Source organism: Vigna angularis, chromosome 11 (assembly GCF_016808095.1).
Source record: "Vigna angularis cultivar LongXiaoDou No.4 chromosome 11, ASM1680809v1, whole genome shotgun sequence".
Classification (NCBI taxonomy): Eukaryota; Viridiplantae; Streptophyta; class Magnoliopsida; order Fabales; family Fabaceae; genus Vigna; species Vigna angularis.
In genome coordinates, this window is record NC_068980.1 from 26,009,242 (window position 1) to 26,025,941 (window position 16,700).

At 33.3% G+C, this 16,700-nt stretch overlaps 2 protein-coding genes across 9 annotated transcripts in view; both read right to left on the bottom strand.

The window, feature by feature from the left end:
* Positions 1 to 4,396, bottom strand: part of LOC108334153 (protein PHYLLO, chloroplastic) — a 30,084-nt gene extending 25,688 nt beyond the window's left edge. For 3 of the 6 annotated variants that reach the window (XM_017569818.2, XM_052870722.1, XM_017569819.2), the window contains exons 1-4: positions 3,807 to 4,396; positions 3,601 to 3,712; positions 3,125 to 3,241; positions 2,133 to 2,234 (exon numbers count right to left, since the gene is read on the bottom strand). In XM_017569818.2, the coding sequence (XP_017425307.1) occupies positions 2,133 to 2,234; positions 3,125 to 3,241; positions 3,601 to 3,712; positions 3,807 to 4,351 (876 nt within the window). In that variant the 5' untranslated portion in view covers positions 4,352 to 4,396. Of the gene's footprint in view, positions 1 to 2,106; positions 2,235 to 3,124; positions 3,242 to 3,600; positions 3,713 to 3,806 lie in introns of those variants that run through there. The other 3 variants (XM_017569820.2, XM_052870723.1, XM_052870724.1) reach the window with 3 other exon arrangements.
* Positions 4,397 to 7,959: 3,563 nt separating this feature from the next.
* LOC108333425 (RNA polymerase sigma factor sigD, chloroplastic) lies at positions 7,960 to 16,119 on the bottom strand. 3 transcript variants are annotated; one of them, XM_052870937.1, is made up of 9 exons: positions 15,698 to 16,117; positions 14,960 to 15,037; positions 13,378 to 13,477; positions 13,122 to 13,264; positions 11,744 to 11,794; positions 9,987 to 10,196; positions 9,361 to 9,501; positions 8,993 to 9,193; positions 7,960 to 8,375 (listed from the first exon to the last, which is right to left on the bottom strand). In XM_052870937.1, exons 1-9 carry the CDS (start codon positions 15,977 to 15,979, stop codon positions 8,097 to 8,099), a joined length of 1,485 nt encoding a protein of 494 aa, XP_052726897.1. In that variant the 5' UTR covers positions 15,980 to 16,117; the 3' UTR covers positions 7,960 to 8,096. The 3 variants fall into 3 exon arrangements, with proteins under 3 accessions (XP_052726897.1, XP_017424345.2, XP_052726898.1); XM_017568856.2 differs by having other exon boundaries at positions 9,987 to 10,199; XM_052870938.1 differs by having other exon boundaries at positions 8,236 to 8,375; positions 8,969 to 9,193; positions 9,987 to 10,199; positions 15,698 to 16,119.
* Positions 16,120 to 16,700: the final 581 nt, after the last annotated feature.

A 16,700-nucleotide genomic window follows, 5' to 3' on the forward strand; every position in this document is an offset into this window, starting at 1 on the left:
AGAATTACCTTAAATTTTGCAGTTTAAAAACATAAATTAATTATGTTTTTATTATATAATATAATGATTGTAACAAAAAAGCTAAAACATGTTTTTAGTTCCCCAAATTTGGGCCACTTTTTCTTTTAGTTCTCCAATCTAAAAATTATTTTAGTCCCAGAATTTCAGAATATCCTCCTTTTGATCCCCTCAATACTAACACTCCTTGTTGACATGGCTATTGACATTGATGTCAACGACGGCATATGTAACTAAAATAATGGCGGAGAAATTTATTTCTTAGATATTTTGGCTAAAATAACTTTTTAATTCCTCTAATTTAGGTCAAATTTTATTTTATTCATCCAACTTTAAAAATAATTTTCTGATCCCTCAAATTTAAAATTGGTTTTTTTAGTCTGTCAAATTAAAAAAAAAAATGAATTAGCATCTCTAATTCCAAACTAGTGTGAAACTTTGGTTTTCTAAGATAAAAACTTATGTCAAAACTATTCATGAAAAAAGGAACAAGAAAGGTAGAAGATAAAAAGGGACTGCATCATTGTTGTCATAGTGGTAATTAAGGGATATACTCAAGTTTATGGCCTCAACTATTGTGCTTCTTTTTCTAATGTGGCTAAAACCAACACTGCTCGTCCTTTCCTTGCTATGGCTACCATTCATCAATGGTCACTTTACCAGTTGGACACTAAAAATGCCTTTCTTCATGGTGATTTGGAAGAGGAGATATACCTGGAGCAACCTCCTGAGTTTGTTGCTTAAGGGGAGTCTAAGTTAGTTTGTAAACTACATTGTTCACTCTATGGCTTAAAGAAATCACCTCAAGCTTGGTTTGGTAAATTGAGTCGCGTTGTGCAGAATTTTGGATTGATGTCACTAGAATTGCTCAATTAAAGAATCATTTGATTAGTCACTTTCAAACCAAAAATCTAAGTCATCTACAATATTTTCTTGGTATTGAAGTGGTACAATCAAAAGAAGGTGTCATCATTTCACAAAGAAAATATGCTCTTGATATTTTGGAGGAAAATGGCCCAACAAATTACAAGCCCATTAATAGTCCTATGAACTCAAATCAAAGAGTTAATGAGAGACCAAGGTGAACTTTTCTCAGACCCAAAGAGATATAGAAGGTTGGTTGGAAAACCCATCTATCTTACCATAACAAGACCTAATCTTTCTTCTTCGATGGGAGTTGTGAGTCAATTCATGCAAAATCCCCACATTCATCATGGAATGTTGTGATTCGCATTCTCAAATATGTAAAAGGGAACCCAGGACAGGGATTGTTATATGAGAACAAGGGAAGTACTTAAGTCGAAGGATATTGTGATGCAAATTGGGTTGGTTGTCCAATTGACAGAAGATCTACCACAGGATATCGTGTATTCCTTGGAGGGCACCTTGAATCTTGGAAAAGTAAGAAACAAAGTGTTGTTGCTCGATCTAGTGCAAAAGCGGAATATCGATCTATGGCTCTAGCTACATGTGAACTTGTGTGAATTAAACATATAGAAATTGGTTGTCATTTTGTTAGAGAGAAGCTACTGTCCAAGGATCTTATTACTGAGTTTACCAGCTCTAATGAACAACTTGCAAACAATCTGACTAAATCTCTAAGGGGGCCTATAATTTAATTTATATGTTTCAAGCTTGGTGCAATGATCTATATGCTCCAGCTTGAAGGGAAGTGTTGAAATGTAATGCTTCTTTATTATTATTATTAATGTATGGGAACCCAACTATTAGGTTAGGGTTTAATCAAGTGCCTTGACCTTTTGTATTCTACTCCTTTGTACTCTATAAAGACATTAGTATAATTGTAACAATGTAATAAGAAAATACAATGTTTGACTTCATTCAAATTCTTCAAGTTGATTAGTAAAAGTGATAATAGACTAGACAACAACTACTTCCAAGATTGCATGGCTAAGGCAACTGATCTAACTATACAAAACATGGTACTTTCCTACTCTTAACGTCATGTAGGTATGATGTAAAATGCAACACATGAGCAACCTGAATGACAAGTTTGGAGACACTTAGGATACTAGAGTAAAGCAACAATCAAGGAAGTAACAACTAGTTGTTTCAAGAAAAGCTTACACATTATGGAAGAAATTAGCTTATACCCTTGGAATGGATCTATCTTCAACCAAATTGAGTTTTCTGAGAGCACCTCTAGTGCATTTGGATTTCCCTTTGTCGATAGTGGACCAAACATGACACATAACCTACACCATAAGAAATATAATATCAAGCATGAATACAGATGAGAATTTATATTTTTTTTTAATTTTTTTCATAACAAAAGAAAGGATCCTCTAAATGATATGAAACAAAGTGAAAGGCCCGATGAAACCATAATGAAAGGTTGCTTTTTCATTAAAAAATAAAAATAATTCATTTCTTAACTTTCAGAAACTGACATAGTGAAACCATAATGAAAGAAACTGATAAAGAAAACATAATTTACTGTTTACTTTTAAGAATTCCAATTTATTTGAAAAATGATAGAAGCAAGGGGGAACGTAAAATACATATATGGTGATATAAGTCTGTATACTGAAATACAAATGCAAAGATAATGAATTATTACTCTGAGGAATGAAAATGGATGAGGAGAAAATGAGAAAGCAGTAAGAGGATGAAAGGATTTTGAGGATTGGTTTTGCTGAATTCTTTTGTTACTCTCGCTCATTGTGTTATTGAGCACGATTTCTTCCTCTGTAAAACAAGTTCCTAATCCTATCAACTTTAATCAATTTCCCAATATTAAAACCGGTTTCTAATCTTGTCAAAATTTAAGGAGCAACAACAATGCAATCTTGGATTTATACACTTAAATATTGGAATTTCCCCAGTCTAGTTTCATTTCAGTGCATAGTTCATTAAATTGGGTCTATGCATTAGCATTACTCGCACTTCATGTCCATAGGGCTATTAAGAGTGAATATGTGTTATGTAAAACCACTCAAGAACTATACCAAATTGCTTACACTTTAAGTTGGTTTGTAACAAGACCGCAAAGACTTGCCTATATTATGTTAGTGTTAGTACAATGAAGGTAAAGGTAAATAATCAAAACAAAGACCTAAACGATAACATAAAGGCACTCGGGCACCTGGTCTAGAGAAACTTCAAGCAAATAATAGGCTTCTTGAAAAGTGGACTGGGAAAATTCATCCCATGCAAGGGACATTGTCAGAACGGAAACACTTTCCAGCTCATCCAACTCAATCTGCCATCACAAAATTTGCAGATATTAACGAAAGCAGCGAACAATATTACGTGCATGTTTTGAGCAAACTCCATTATAACCACTTATAAAAGAGAAAAATGATATTAGTTTCTCCATAACTTAAGACTAGTTTATGCATGACATAAAATTCAGATTTGGGAGAAGTTAATAAAAAATAACTTCTACAAATTAGCTCACGTATAAGCCAAAATTAGCTTGTGGAGAAGCCTATTTCATTTTTCTTTCTTTTTTTTTTTCTGAAAAGGCTTATGGAGAAGATTCTCCAAACAAAGCCCGTGACAATGAGGGTATATTACAAAGAATTATTCAAAAGCTATTAAACTGTTGATTAACATTACCTGAGGGATGAAAAACCAAAAAGATCCTTCCTGGTGACTCACATTACCATCATCCAAATTAACATCCATAAAACCATAGGCCACTACATTGGTGGAATCAGATGACACATATCTGCAGAAAGAAAAGTTTGTGCTAGTCCGTGATTAGTTCATAATTCTAACCAAATAGAATAATGCAGTGAGTGGGAATATTAACAGAAAAAAACCTATTGACGAAAGTGCGGTGGTTTGAGGTTGGAGGGAGAAAGGAAACAGCGGCACCGATGGCACAAACGCCGCGGGCTCCATTGACGTAGAGCGACTTAGGATCGGCATTGTGCTTGGAAAGGTAAGCAAGAGGGAAGACGGAGGAGGAGAGGGGTTGAGAGCAGAAGAGAGCTAAGGCCTTGGAACCAGGAGGGACTGCGACCTGAAATCGGAGGAATCCAGTAGAGGAAGGAGGCCTCTGCAACTTCAACGTGTGGAGAGCGTCCTTCAATTTCTCGAGCCCCTCCTCCAATGTCAACGCCGGAGATAGAGTCCGCGTCACGCACTGCTCGAAGAGCACTTCCTTCTCCAGAACGTCGCCGTTTAGGGGCACCGGTCCATCAAACCTCACTCCGACGACTCCGGCAACCTCACTCCGGCTCGCGCCGCTCCTCACTCTGGCACTTCGCATTCCGATTCCGAAATTACAGGCACCACCCTCAACCATAAACATTTCGCTATTGCTGACACTCCATCTTCCCAACGCCGACACTGCCAAAATCATGGATAACGGATAAGAAACTCACTCTCACTCTATCTGTTATTTTCCTAGTAGCACTGTCATTTAACATGTGACACATAAATTTGACTTGTTTTGTAAGAACCATTAAAAAACGACAGGTTTAATTAATTGTCGGGTTATACTTAAAAAAACATTTTAATTTATATATATATATATTTAGTAACTTATTTAAATTCGAATATGTTGAAAAACAAATCTTAATTATAAAAACAACATATTTTAATAGTTTTTAATTTTAATACTCTTAACTTTAAAATTTAAAATATTTTTGTGAACTAAAATGTTGTACAAATTAATTAACTCTATATATATATATATATATATATATATATGATAATTGCTTTTAGTAACTTTTTCATAATCGTTTTTTATATACATTATTTATTTTACTCTTATTAATGTGGTATAAAATTTGGAATCCTAATTATAAATATAAAAATATTTTCTAATCTTAACATAAAATTTAAGATCACACTGGAAAATAGGCGAATTTATAAAAATAGCGTTATTTTTCTTTGAATATATGAAAATATGGAAAAAATTTAAAATTTTTGCCTAGGGTCGACATTGATTGAATTGTTGATGGCTAGTTGAATTGTTTGTACACACTTTCAATGATATGGTGTATTTGTCGGAGGGGGCTTGTTACTGCATGCACCCCCGAAAATAAAAATAGGTCTTTCAACGGTGGCATTTGTTCCAACCAATGTTTGCTCTGACCTTTCTCTTCCAGCCAATGACCATGGATGAACGAGGACGAAAATGAAAGTTGCATGGAGTTCTTAAGGGACATGGAACTGGTGCAGCGGAATTTGGTGGTGGTTTCTTCGCCGAAGCTTGCGAAGAAGGTTCTCCAGATGCAGGGCGTGGCATTTGGCTTGCTAGTGCTGTTGTTAACGATGGGCAGTGTTGTTGTCATGATGACCATGAGGTTATGGAAGGTGGACGAGAGTTTCGCGAAGACATGCAACAAGAGGCAGAAGCCCCGAATCCAGGGGTAAGAATCAGATTAAGTCCTCAGCCAACCCAACCCTTCTCGATCCTAAGCTTTTTTCTAACCATTATTGAACCCTAGTTCCGACCAACACATTCCAATCTTTAGTCCAGTCCAAACCTTCTCTTCTTTAAATAAGGTCAAGACATTTAAACCTACGATCTAATACAACTCATCTCGATTTCATGTGAACCCGTCCCAACCTTGGATAGGTTTATCTTAACAGTAGGTCTAGGTCAACCCATCTAAAGTTTCGACATAAGTCAACAAATCTCGATTTCATCATAGGAAAACTGTCTTAACTTTGGGCAAGAACTACATTATCTTCAATTTCTCAACTTTTTTTTTGGTTGACTTATCTTGACTAGGTCTCAGTCAACCTGTATAAACTTTCAACATAAGTCAACCTTTCAAAGTGGGCAAGCTCGTCTCAGCGTTGGGCAAGAACTAAATTATTTTCAATTTCAAACCATCTCACATTTTGTCTCGATTTAGTCAGTCTCGATGTATCTCGACTTTTAGCTTGGGTTAGGCCATCTTGAACATAGACAAAGTTGGCTTGACTTGACATTCAATTCAACTCGACCCGTTTGGCCTTTTGGCCTATCATCTCGACTTCTAATTTGAATAACCTTCAACCAAACTGCCCAAGGTTTGCCTTTAGTCCTGGTAGAGCCATCTTGACCTTCAGTCCACATTGACCTATCTCGAACTTCATTCTGAGTCGACATGAGTCGACCTTTAGCCTAAGTTAGGTAGACCAATCTCAATCTTCATCCCAGGTTACACCAGTCTCAATCGTTGACCCAGGCCAACCTTCTCGACAAAATTTTAGCCAAATTTCGACGAGGGTACGACTTAGTCGAATTTGGGCGAATTTTGCCGGGAGTTGACTTTGTCGAATTCGAAAAATTTTGGTTGGGGACGACTTAGCCAAATTCTCCCAAATTCAGGCTAGGGTCAAATCAGGTGAATTGGGTCGAATTTCAATAACGTCAACTTAGCCAAATTTCATTTCGGGCCTACTAGGCCGAATTTGGTCAAATTTGGGTCATAGTCGACTTGACCGAATTCTGCCAAATTTCAACCAGGAACGGCTCGACTAAATTTCGCCAAATTTTGGAATGGAACGACTCGGCTAAATTTCACTAAAATCTGGCCAAGGTCGACTTAGTCAAATTTTCTGTTGGAAGATTGTGGAAAGGGTGTAGGTAAAGTATAGGAATGGTGTACGAAAGGTGTAGAAAGAGTGTAGGAATTATGTAGAAATGATGTAGGAAGAGTTTAGGAAGAGTTTAGGAAGAGTTTAGGAAGAGTGTAGGAAGGGTTTAGAAAGGGTGTAGGAAGAGTATACGAAGTGTGTAGGAAGAATGTAAGAAGAGTGTAAGAAAAATGTAATAATGATGTAGAAATTGTGAAAAAAGGTGTAGAAAGAGAATATGAAAAGTGTATGAAGGGTGTAAGAAAGGTGTAGAAAAGTTGTAGGAAGAATGTAGAACGTGTGTAAAAAGGATGTAGAAAGAGTATAAAAGGGTGTATGAACGATACAGGAAGAGTTTAGAAATAGTGTAAGAACGGTGTATGAAGGATGTAAAAAGAGTGTAAGGTGTAGGAAGGGTGCATGATAGGTGTAAAAGAGTTTGGGAAGCGTGTAGGAAGGGTATATACAAAGGATGTAATAAGAGTGTGAGGTGCACAGTGTACGAAGGGTGCAAAAAGTGTGTAATAAGGGTGTGGAAAGAGTGTAAGAATGGTGTACGAAGTAGGGTGTAGAAAGAGTGTACGAAGGGTGAGAAAGAGTGTAAAAAAGGTGTAAAAAGGATGTAGGGTGTGAGAAAGGTGTAAGAAGGATGTAAGATAGGTGTAGTAGAAAGATGTAAGAAAAGTGTATAAGGATTGTGGGAAGGATGTAAAAAGGGTGTAAGAGAAGTGTAAGAATTATGTAGAAAGAGAATATGAAAAGTGTATGAAGGGTGTAGGAGGGGTGTATAAATGGTGTATGAAAGATGTAGAAATGATGTCGGAAGAAAGAATGTAAAAATGATATAGAAAGAATGTTAGAAGGTTGTAGGAAGAATGTAGAAAAGTTGTAGAAAGATTGTTGGAAGGATGTAGAAATAGTGTAAGAAAGTGGCAAGAATGATGTAAAAAGGTTGTAGGGTATATAGTGTAGAGTGTAAGATGAGTGTAAAAAAGATGTAAGAAGTGTAGAATGAGTATAAAAAATGTGTAAGATTGGTGCATAAAGGGTGTAAAAGGTATTTTTGACCATTACTGAAAGTTTTGTCAAGTGGAACAGTTTGAGACTGAATCTGTCCAGTTTAAACTGTCAGTGCAAAGTCTATCATACACTATTTTCAAAATTTTATGAAAATCTTAACTATACAATAAAACCCTTCTTTGCACAAGCCTTATCATGAGTTATTTCCATGCTTTATATTTGTAATGATATGTATTTTTGAGGTTTCATTAGATTGGTCCTATAGATACATTCATACCTCCCAACAATGTTCTAGAATCTAGAATTTATAATTTTCTAGAATCTAGAAGTATTTTCCATAATTATTGTAGAAAGTATTTGTGGAACTGAGTAACGTATAAATTTCCATGTATTAATATAACAGTTGTTTTGGTTCGTGGTAAAATTGTACATTGACATATAGTGAACACTTGGTTTAACATGCATGCTTTCTATACATTGATTTTAATTTCTTCTTTTTCAGTAATATTTTTCTATACAAGATAGAATTTGAGATCATCTATATTACTGGTTTGTCGCAATTTTGACAATGCAATTCCATTAATCTGTCTGATTCTCTCCCTTGACAACTGCATCATTCCTCCTATCTCCTTGAAAGAGCGAGGGGTATCTCCATTCAGTCCATAGTGCAATGTCACAATCTCTGCTTCTCTCTTGCTAAGTGTGTTAAGAAGATCCATCACTTCCTCCTTCATTAGTAGCTTCTTAACCATCTTCTCTGGAGTCATGTCCTCTGGCCCTGCTATAATCTCCTGATCAAAGTTTTCATCAACATGTTAAACATAAATTTCTAAATTGAGTGCTCAGAATTCAAGTATAAATTGAAAGTTCCATGTTCACGAAGTTGAATAGTATATAACAAAAACAAAACCCTAAACACCATGCTTTAAGATTTTAGGTTGAAATTAGTATTGGGCTAATTTTCTTGGTCTATCCCAATAAAAAATATTCCAACACCAAGTTTGCAGAAGTAACTGAAATCTTACTTTTAAAATCAGATGTTTTTTTACTAAAAATAATCTAAGTCTATTAGAAATCTAATTGTGAATCTAATATTAAATATAGAATAAAGAAGTTAAGAATCATATAAGAATGAAGAGTCATAAACAAAAACCGATCAAAAGTGTTAGGTTTATTAAGGGAGAGGTTCATTTGGGAAGGAGATACAACAAGAATGAGACTTAAGACAAGTCTTCACGGATTTGCTTTTGATATTACTTCAAAAAGTCTTTCACTAACGGAAGTATTTTATGTGTATATAAATTCATATCCATATCTTGTTTTATCTTATGTGAGACTTTGTTTGTATCCTAACAAGAAATTGATACAATATGTTATAACTTACATATGAGTGAATAAGTTATTAAACCTGAAGTGTCATGTGGCCACAATCAGTTACAACTTTGTCCAATGAAATTGGTGCTCTGCTCTTTTCAGAAACAAGCCTAATGGTGGAAGCCTTCACATTGAGCACTTTAGCAGTTTCATCGTATGTGGGCTTTCTCTTCAGTCTTGTGCTCAAGATATTGTTGGCCTGAGCAACTTTGGCCACCATCTCACACTTGCCACCCTGTAAATCACAGACTAACCAACTATTCATAATAACTAGTCCACTTTTTAAGTCTTTCTGTGTCAAGAGCTGCTTTAAAAATCTTATGTTATGTTATTGTTCATAAATTAGTTTATTACTCAAACACTTTGGATAATAAGTAAGAACAAGATGAATCAAAGCCTCACCGGTAATCTCACTAATCTGGACTTTCTGGCTACGGCTTTAATAATGGCTTGCTTAATCCACCAGTAAACATATGTGGATAGTTTATATCCTCTCTCTGGCTCAAATTTCTCTGCTCCTCTAAGAAGTCCAATGGTTCCTTCCTGGAAAAATAATTTAGCTTACACGTTGAATTTAGTTCCATAAGTGTATGAGATTCTGAAAATTTGGTCCCAATACACAAAAACTTATCAAAACTATTCATGTACAGAGATCAAATTGAAAATTATTCTTTGACACAAATAAGGACTGGTTGACAAGTCTTTCAAGGGGGATTAGTTATACCAACGTGTTTATCACATCGCTTACCAAAACAAATAATTGACTTTAATATCATCAATAAATCTTTAAAAGGAGATTCACAAGAAAAATACAATACCAATAAAACCTGAGTTCAATCTATATAAAGGATTGACGTCTCTTTGAATCCAAAACTTTAAAATATTAGGATTATAGATCTTTTTTACATGGAGTTCAATTTTCTTATTTCTATTTAATTAGATAAGTGACTTAAGATCACATTTGGATTTCTAGAACTACTGGTGCAAAGAAATGTAACAAATAGTGAAATACTAAAATAAAGAGGCACCTGAATGAGGTCTTGAAGGCTTAATCCTTTGCCTTGATACCCTGCTGCAATAGAGGTAACTAATCCGCGATAGTCATGAGCCAGTCTTTCTTTTGTTTGTCTTTCATTGCACAGAGCCTTATCTAGACTAAGTACGGACCTTCTTGTGATTGCAGAAGGCTCTTCAAGCCCTTTGGTTTTTGGCTTAGCAACTTCAGTCTTTGCTCCCTGCTGCTAGTTATTATGCAATACAAACAAACATTATGATTCCTTTTGAAATGAAACTCAACTCAGCCACCATCAAAATCCCTTGATGTAAAAACCTTAGTTTCATTCTTTTTATCTAACAATATTTATGAAAAAGTTTTCCCATAGATATTTTTCTAACCACAGATATGCAGTGTAGAACTTATATAATAAATACATAAACAGGAGAATCTCATAAAGGGAAGAAAAACATCTTAGGAAGAAAATTAAGCTGCCAAATAGTTTTATTACTTGTGGTGTTTGTGTGTTATCCGAGGATACCCTGAGACCTAAACAAAGCTCTGCGTCTTCCCTTGAGCTCAAAAACCAAGATTTTCTAAACCCAACTATGCTCCCATTTTCACTTTTTCCAATTACAGACACCTCTGTCTGGACAGCAGCATTGACCAGTGTAACTGCTTCTGTTGCTGTATCACTGTTGGTGCCAAACTTAGTAGGTTGAAGAGAAGGGTGCATTGGAAAGGTGGGAAGAGAAGAAAGGGACATGCTGGAGATGAGCATATTCTAACTTAGGCCATGGAAGAACAACTGAGACAGATATTTCAAATTTAGTGTCTGCTGTGTGGGGCAAAACAAAAGGCATGAAAAAAGTATCTACTTTTGTGGATATCATTGACACAATTATGCAGGGTGCTATGGCTACTATGTTAGGCCAAATTATTCATTATCACATTTGTCTCTTCTGTTCTAAAAATGTGGCAGCTTAAATTAACGAAACGATAGTTTCTCAAAGGAAATAAAAAAAATGTTTATATTTTATCTCGTTAATGTAAAACAATAGTATGCTATGAATTCACATTGAATATTGATTTTACACTATAATCAAATTATAGATAAAGATATATATAAAGTTTTGTTGACTTTTAAAATAATTATTCTAAAATTATACCGAGAACAATGTATGTGTACGAGGCATTTTCTTTGCAAATTCAATAATTTGTAGAAGCTTAAATATTTAATTTTTGTTATTACAGGTGTTTATTTTTTTTCTCAAATAATATAATATTTTTATGAATTGAGACAATTTATGGGGGTTTGATATCGTCATAAATTGATTTTGAACAAACATTCTTAAGAACTTTATGAATTTTAAGAACTTTGAGAGGTGGAGAGTAAAAAAAAAAAAAAGAATGCATATCGGCTCTCCTTTATCAATCTTACAATTTCTCAACAGAGACTTACCGATTCAAAGTTTCAAATTCATTTTAAGGGTAAAACTAGGTTATATCATGAATGCAATAGAAATATGTTTTCACACTTCACAGTAAGTAATCAAACTCAAGTATGGTTTCATGTTTCAATTTTCAATGATTTGGATCACGAATTTATAATATTACACTATCAATTACATTCTAGTCTGACTTATGTAGGTTATGGAGGATATACAAAGATGCAGATGATAAGAAAATACAAACTGAATAACTTAGTAAATCCAATCCAGTTGCAATGGTAACCATTTTGCTCCTCTCAAACATCTTTACCAGAAGAATCATGACAATAACATGTCCCACCTTTGTTTTCAATTCATCAAGTGAGCATATTTTCATCCACTTAGGCCTCTCCTGAAAAAGATAACTAATACATTCACTTTCTTTTCCAATATATAAAAATCATGTCAATTAATTAAATGGAAGTTGGATAATATTTAGCATTGAATGATGCTAGAAAATGAACAAAGCTTGCCATAAATATACATAAAACTGAAAGACGGTGGATTAAGAAAATTTATGAGATAATATCATTAGGTGACATTGGCTTTGTTGGAGTTTATCATTGAAAAAAAGTTAGGAAATGTAGAAAACTGATCTCCTTATTTGTGTTTTATGTGTTTTAGGGGCACATATAGGAGTCCCAGGGCGCTTTATTTTTGTTAAACTAATGGAATGTTTAGTTATTTAAGTTATGTTAGATGTGACTGGCTTAGACTCATTTGTTTGTATTTTTCTATATAATATATTACGGATGCAGTCTATATCTCTCTCTCCCTTATTTTAACATGTCAAAATATCCAATGCATACTTTTTTAACAAATAATAATTCCATTCTTGGATTGTGCTAGCTCAATCTCCAAAATAATGTATGAGTTTGCTAAACTAGAAGATGTTTTTACTAAATCATTATCATAATTGATTATATTTGTAACAAGTCGAATGTACTAGGAAGTGTTAGATATAATGGGCTTGGGTTCATCTCTTTGTATTTTTCTATTTATAAATGCATAACCTTAAGTGCTATACACACTAGGGATTCAGCTTATGCCCCAGTCTCTTTTATTTTAACAAGTTAGTTTACTTGTGTCAATAATAATATTCAGTCATGGGTTTATTCTTATTTTGGAAAATTTATACTCTATACGTAGTGGGAACATATTATTTTGCTAACAAATGAGTTGTCATTTCTCATGAATTTACCCTTAAAAATGATTTAGAGTATGAAATACAATTTGATTGTGCAACAACTAAAAAAAATTACTCTGTTTCTCTTTACTATTCTTTTCTTTTCATGTTATGGTTTTGTTTTCCGTTTTCATGATATGAGTTATCTTCCTTTGACACATGTTATGTTGTCATGTTGGCGTACATTATCAAAGACCTTCTCAAGATGTTGGGTATGTTGTTCAATGATGGTCGATTTAAAGACCATTTCGTCAACATACAACTCAATTATTGTCAATGAGTTCCCAACCTAAAGAACATAGAGTTCAACAGCTTTCTCCTTACATTAACTACAAAGACAGTGACTAGAACAATCACCTAACTCATCACCACGCTATTCTTTTACACTGAAAATACCAATTTTCTAAAATAAATGTCATTTGTATGTTCTTGATAATAAAAATATAAGAGAAGTGTGGTATAGTTATTACTATTTTAGGGCTATGTAATTTACCTTCATAGCAAACATTCCAAACAAAGAGGACCCTGTAAGGGCACGGTCTACAGTAGGTGGAACATCAGGAGGAATATTGCTTATGAACAATCCGTATAAGCCCATACCAAAAATCAACATAACTGTACCAGCAAGATAAACATCTGCAGCAGCAAGTAAAAGCGGTTAAGTGCAAGTAGTAAACATAATCTTATCTGAAATTGGGACCAAATTTAGAAGTAAAAAGGGCTTCCCCTTCAGAAAAGCAATAAATTACCAATTGCTTCAACCAACCGCAGAACCATCTGTCCACTGTGAACTCCTTTAACACAGCTTGTCCAATAGACTTTGTATGCATCAATAATGTAAATACAACCCTAAAATGACCCAGTATTGTCAGATATATGTACGACAATGTTTGTCATCATGATTAACTGTAAACTTAATTATATGTTTACTCTCTGAAATTTAAAATAAATTTGATTTTAGTCTGCCGAATTTTAAAAAAAACAATAGTTCCTCATTAATAAAAATATATCTAATGTCTAAATATTAAACTGGAGACATCAAAATATTTTTTTTTTCAAAATTATTTTTAGTCATAGTCAATAAATTTGAGGAACTAATTTTTCTTTTTCAATTTGAAGGATCAAAATAATTGTAGCTTCTAAATTTGGAAAATCTTATAGATCTGGGGTTAAAGACGTATTTGGACATTATGTATATAAACATGGTCTTTTGAGATGATTTATTGGAAAGTTACGGCATGAGATATGATTCTAACTTCCATAAGATATTGATATTACTTTAAATCCGAAATCAGAAAACAATACGTTCATAAGTATTTATTCTTATATATGATATTTAACTTTCTCACATTTTATTCAATGTAGTAATTAGACCCATTTAAATTTCCAACAAACATGATACAATGTTTTTCAGTCACATTGGTGATACCATCTAAAGCAAAGTAAGGTTGTTCACTTAATAAAGAGACATAATTTATGTTTCATACCAATGGTGATAAGATCTAAGTATAACTACAAAATACCTACATTAAAGTGGTTGGGAGGTGATAGGATCAACCTAAACAGTTATAGAAGGAAAATTAAGTAGCTTAAAATTTATAAGAAGGTTTTAGGATATAAATAAACAAAAAGGTAAAATGAACTACCCTTTGTCATGAAATCTAACACTCACACTCTTTTTGCATTTAAAACAGGCACGCACTTCTTTTATAATTTTAATAGAACAGCATTCTAATTCTTCTTTTAAGTAAACATTCATCTTTACTATATTTTTAATAAATGATAATGTTTTGATAAATGTTATTAGTTTTCCTTATATTTTAATGAAATAGCACTTATTTTTCTTATTTCATTTTAAAAATTAAAGTTTTAAAATATAAATTAATCATTTTTATAAAAAATAATGATTTAATTAGTAGAAAAAATCTTCTCATCATTCTTAAGGTCTTGTTAAATAAAGTTCAAACATTATTAGAAGGAATTCTGTAATCAATGCCCCACCAAATGCCTAAACTCATTGGACCAACCACAATATTAGTCTGGATATTATTATTTTGACACCTAACAAATATTCAGGTACACTTTATCTCTACTATTTTACCTTTCAATCTTTTTCTTTCTTTACAAATATAAAAGTTATTTTGTTTTAATAACCAAAACACTCCTAAAAGTGAGTTGTTAAGTGGTGCATTCAGTGTAAAAAAAAAAACATTTTTCTATTAGTCTATAAGCCAGTCTATTAGGGAGACTGTAGAGACATATATAGTGGGTTCAAGAACCTACTAGCATTACCAGGCTGGTTTAAAGATGTAGGGTATCGAGAGAGCTTACATTTAGAAAACACAAGAGTGACCCTGCCAATGACCCTGCAACAGCAAATAACGCCAAGAAACGGAAGTCGAAAATTACCTGCTCAACATAATAAAAAACCTTTTAATTACAAAACAGAATATGCATAATACCACTTTATTTTATTTTGACAGTTAAGAAGGATTAAGATCTGCTATCATCCACTTTCTCATCCTCCAAAATACTTATAATATTAAATTGTGCAATTCACGATACAAAATAAAAAAACGCATTCTGGATAATCTAAACTGTATTTTTCAATAAACATAAAGAAGAAAAAAAATGAAGAGCGAAGGAGAAAAATACAAGAGAAAAGTACAAGACTGGTATAGGAAGAAGAAAATGAATAAGGGGAAAAGGAAGGTAAAGAATGAGGAAAAAAGGGATGAGACTGGTGTAGAAAGAAGATAAAGGAAGAGAATAAAGACAAGTTATTTCACTACTCCATGCACAGTGTATAGTGAGATATACGGAGATGCAGATTGCTTCCTGCACCACCATCAAAAATACATTTTATGTTTGTAGAAGTGACTTCCAGATTATTAAAATATAATATATATATATATATATATATATATATATATATATATATATATATATATATATATTATACGAATATTAATATTAATACAAGAATCTTCGTTCAATAATTTAAAACTTTTTCTTCTCTATGAAAAATGCAGTGGTATGACAGAAAAGAAGAGAAAGATGGAGAAATACCCTTTCAATGGAAGACTCGGTGGCTCGAACGAACCTAACGAGGGGGCTGCCGTTGGGGTTGGCGAGGGTGTAGTTGAAGGCGGGGTCAGGGGGCCTAGACTCGACGAAAGAAGTGGAGGAAGAAGGAGCGGTGGCGGCGGAAGTTCCAGACGAAACACTCTGCTGTGCTTTAGATTCGTGGGAGGAAGAGCTTAAGGAAGCTTTGGCACACAAAAATTGACGAGGAAGACGTGAGGGACGATGCAGAAGAGAGGGAGCAAAGAAGGAGTTGCAGAGAGCCATCGCTGTGACTGATTGGAATTCCACTCTAAAATATCCTCTTTCCCCATAAATATCACGCTAATAATAATTCATCTTTTTCTTTTTATCTTTTAGATAAATAAATAATTTCATCCTCCAAACATTATCAAAAAATAAATTATTTATTTTAGTTCCAAACAAGTTCTGTAATACTTTTAAATTCTATCATGAGAAGTTAATAAATATTGAAAATTTATTTAAAATTTTACAAATTTAAAAACTAAATTATGCCGGTTATTACTTATCCAATTTTGTTTGTTTGTTTTATATAGAATTAATTGATAATTTTGTTGAGAAAGTGTTTTTCTTAGGAATTGTTAGGAAGATACGTCCATACAAATCTTGATAAGATAGATATATTATAATTGAACTGTGATATTACGAAGACTTAAAATTATATTGAGAATCTAATATTATATTAAAGAGTCAATTTTAAAAATAACTCAATCCTATAAAATTAAAAATATCAAAAATGAAGTTTACACTTATTTATATATTATAAATTGAATAAATTAATTTTGGTGGATGTAAAATTTTCAACAAAAACCAAGAATTCTTACATGTTACTGAGTTATTATATTTTATAAATAGCTTTCTCTACAAGTTCATGCATAAGTTGTTCGTACGTAAGTCTTTATGATGAGTTTTTAGTGCCGACAAATTGTTAAAATGTGCCATTAAACCTTTAGTTTAAGGTGATGGA

Excerpts from the sequence above, each read along its gene's own strand:
- LOC108333425 (XM_017568856.2), bottom strand. The coding sequence starts at position 15,979 with ATGGCTCTCTGCAACTCCTTCTTTGCTCCCTCTCTTCTGCATCGTCCC. Across the intron at positions 10,200-11,743 it reads TTGATGAATTGAAAACAAAG|CAGCAGGGAGCAAAGACTGA; the intron begins GTGGGACATGTT and ends CATAATAACTAG. Across the intron at positions 9,502-9,986 it reads GCCTTCAAGACCTCATTCAG|GAAGGAACCATTGGACTTCT; the intron begins GTGCCTCTTTAT and ends TTATTTTTCCAG.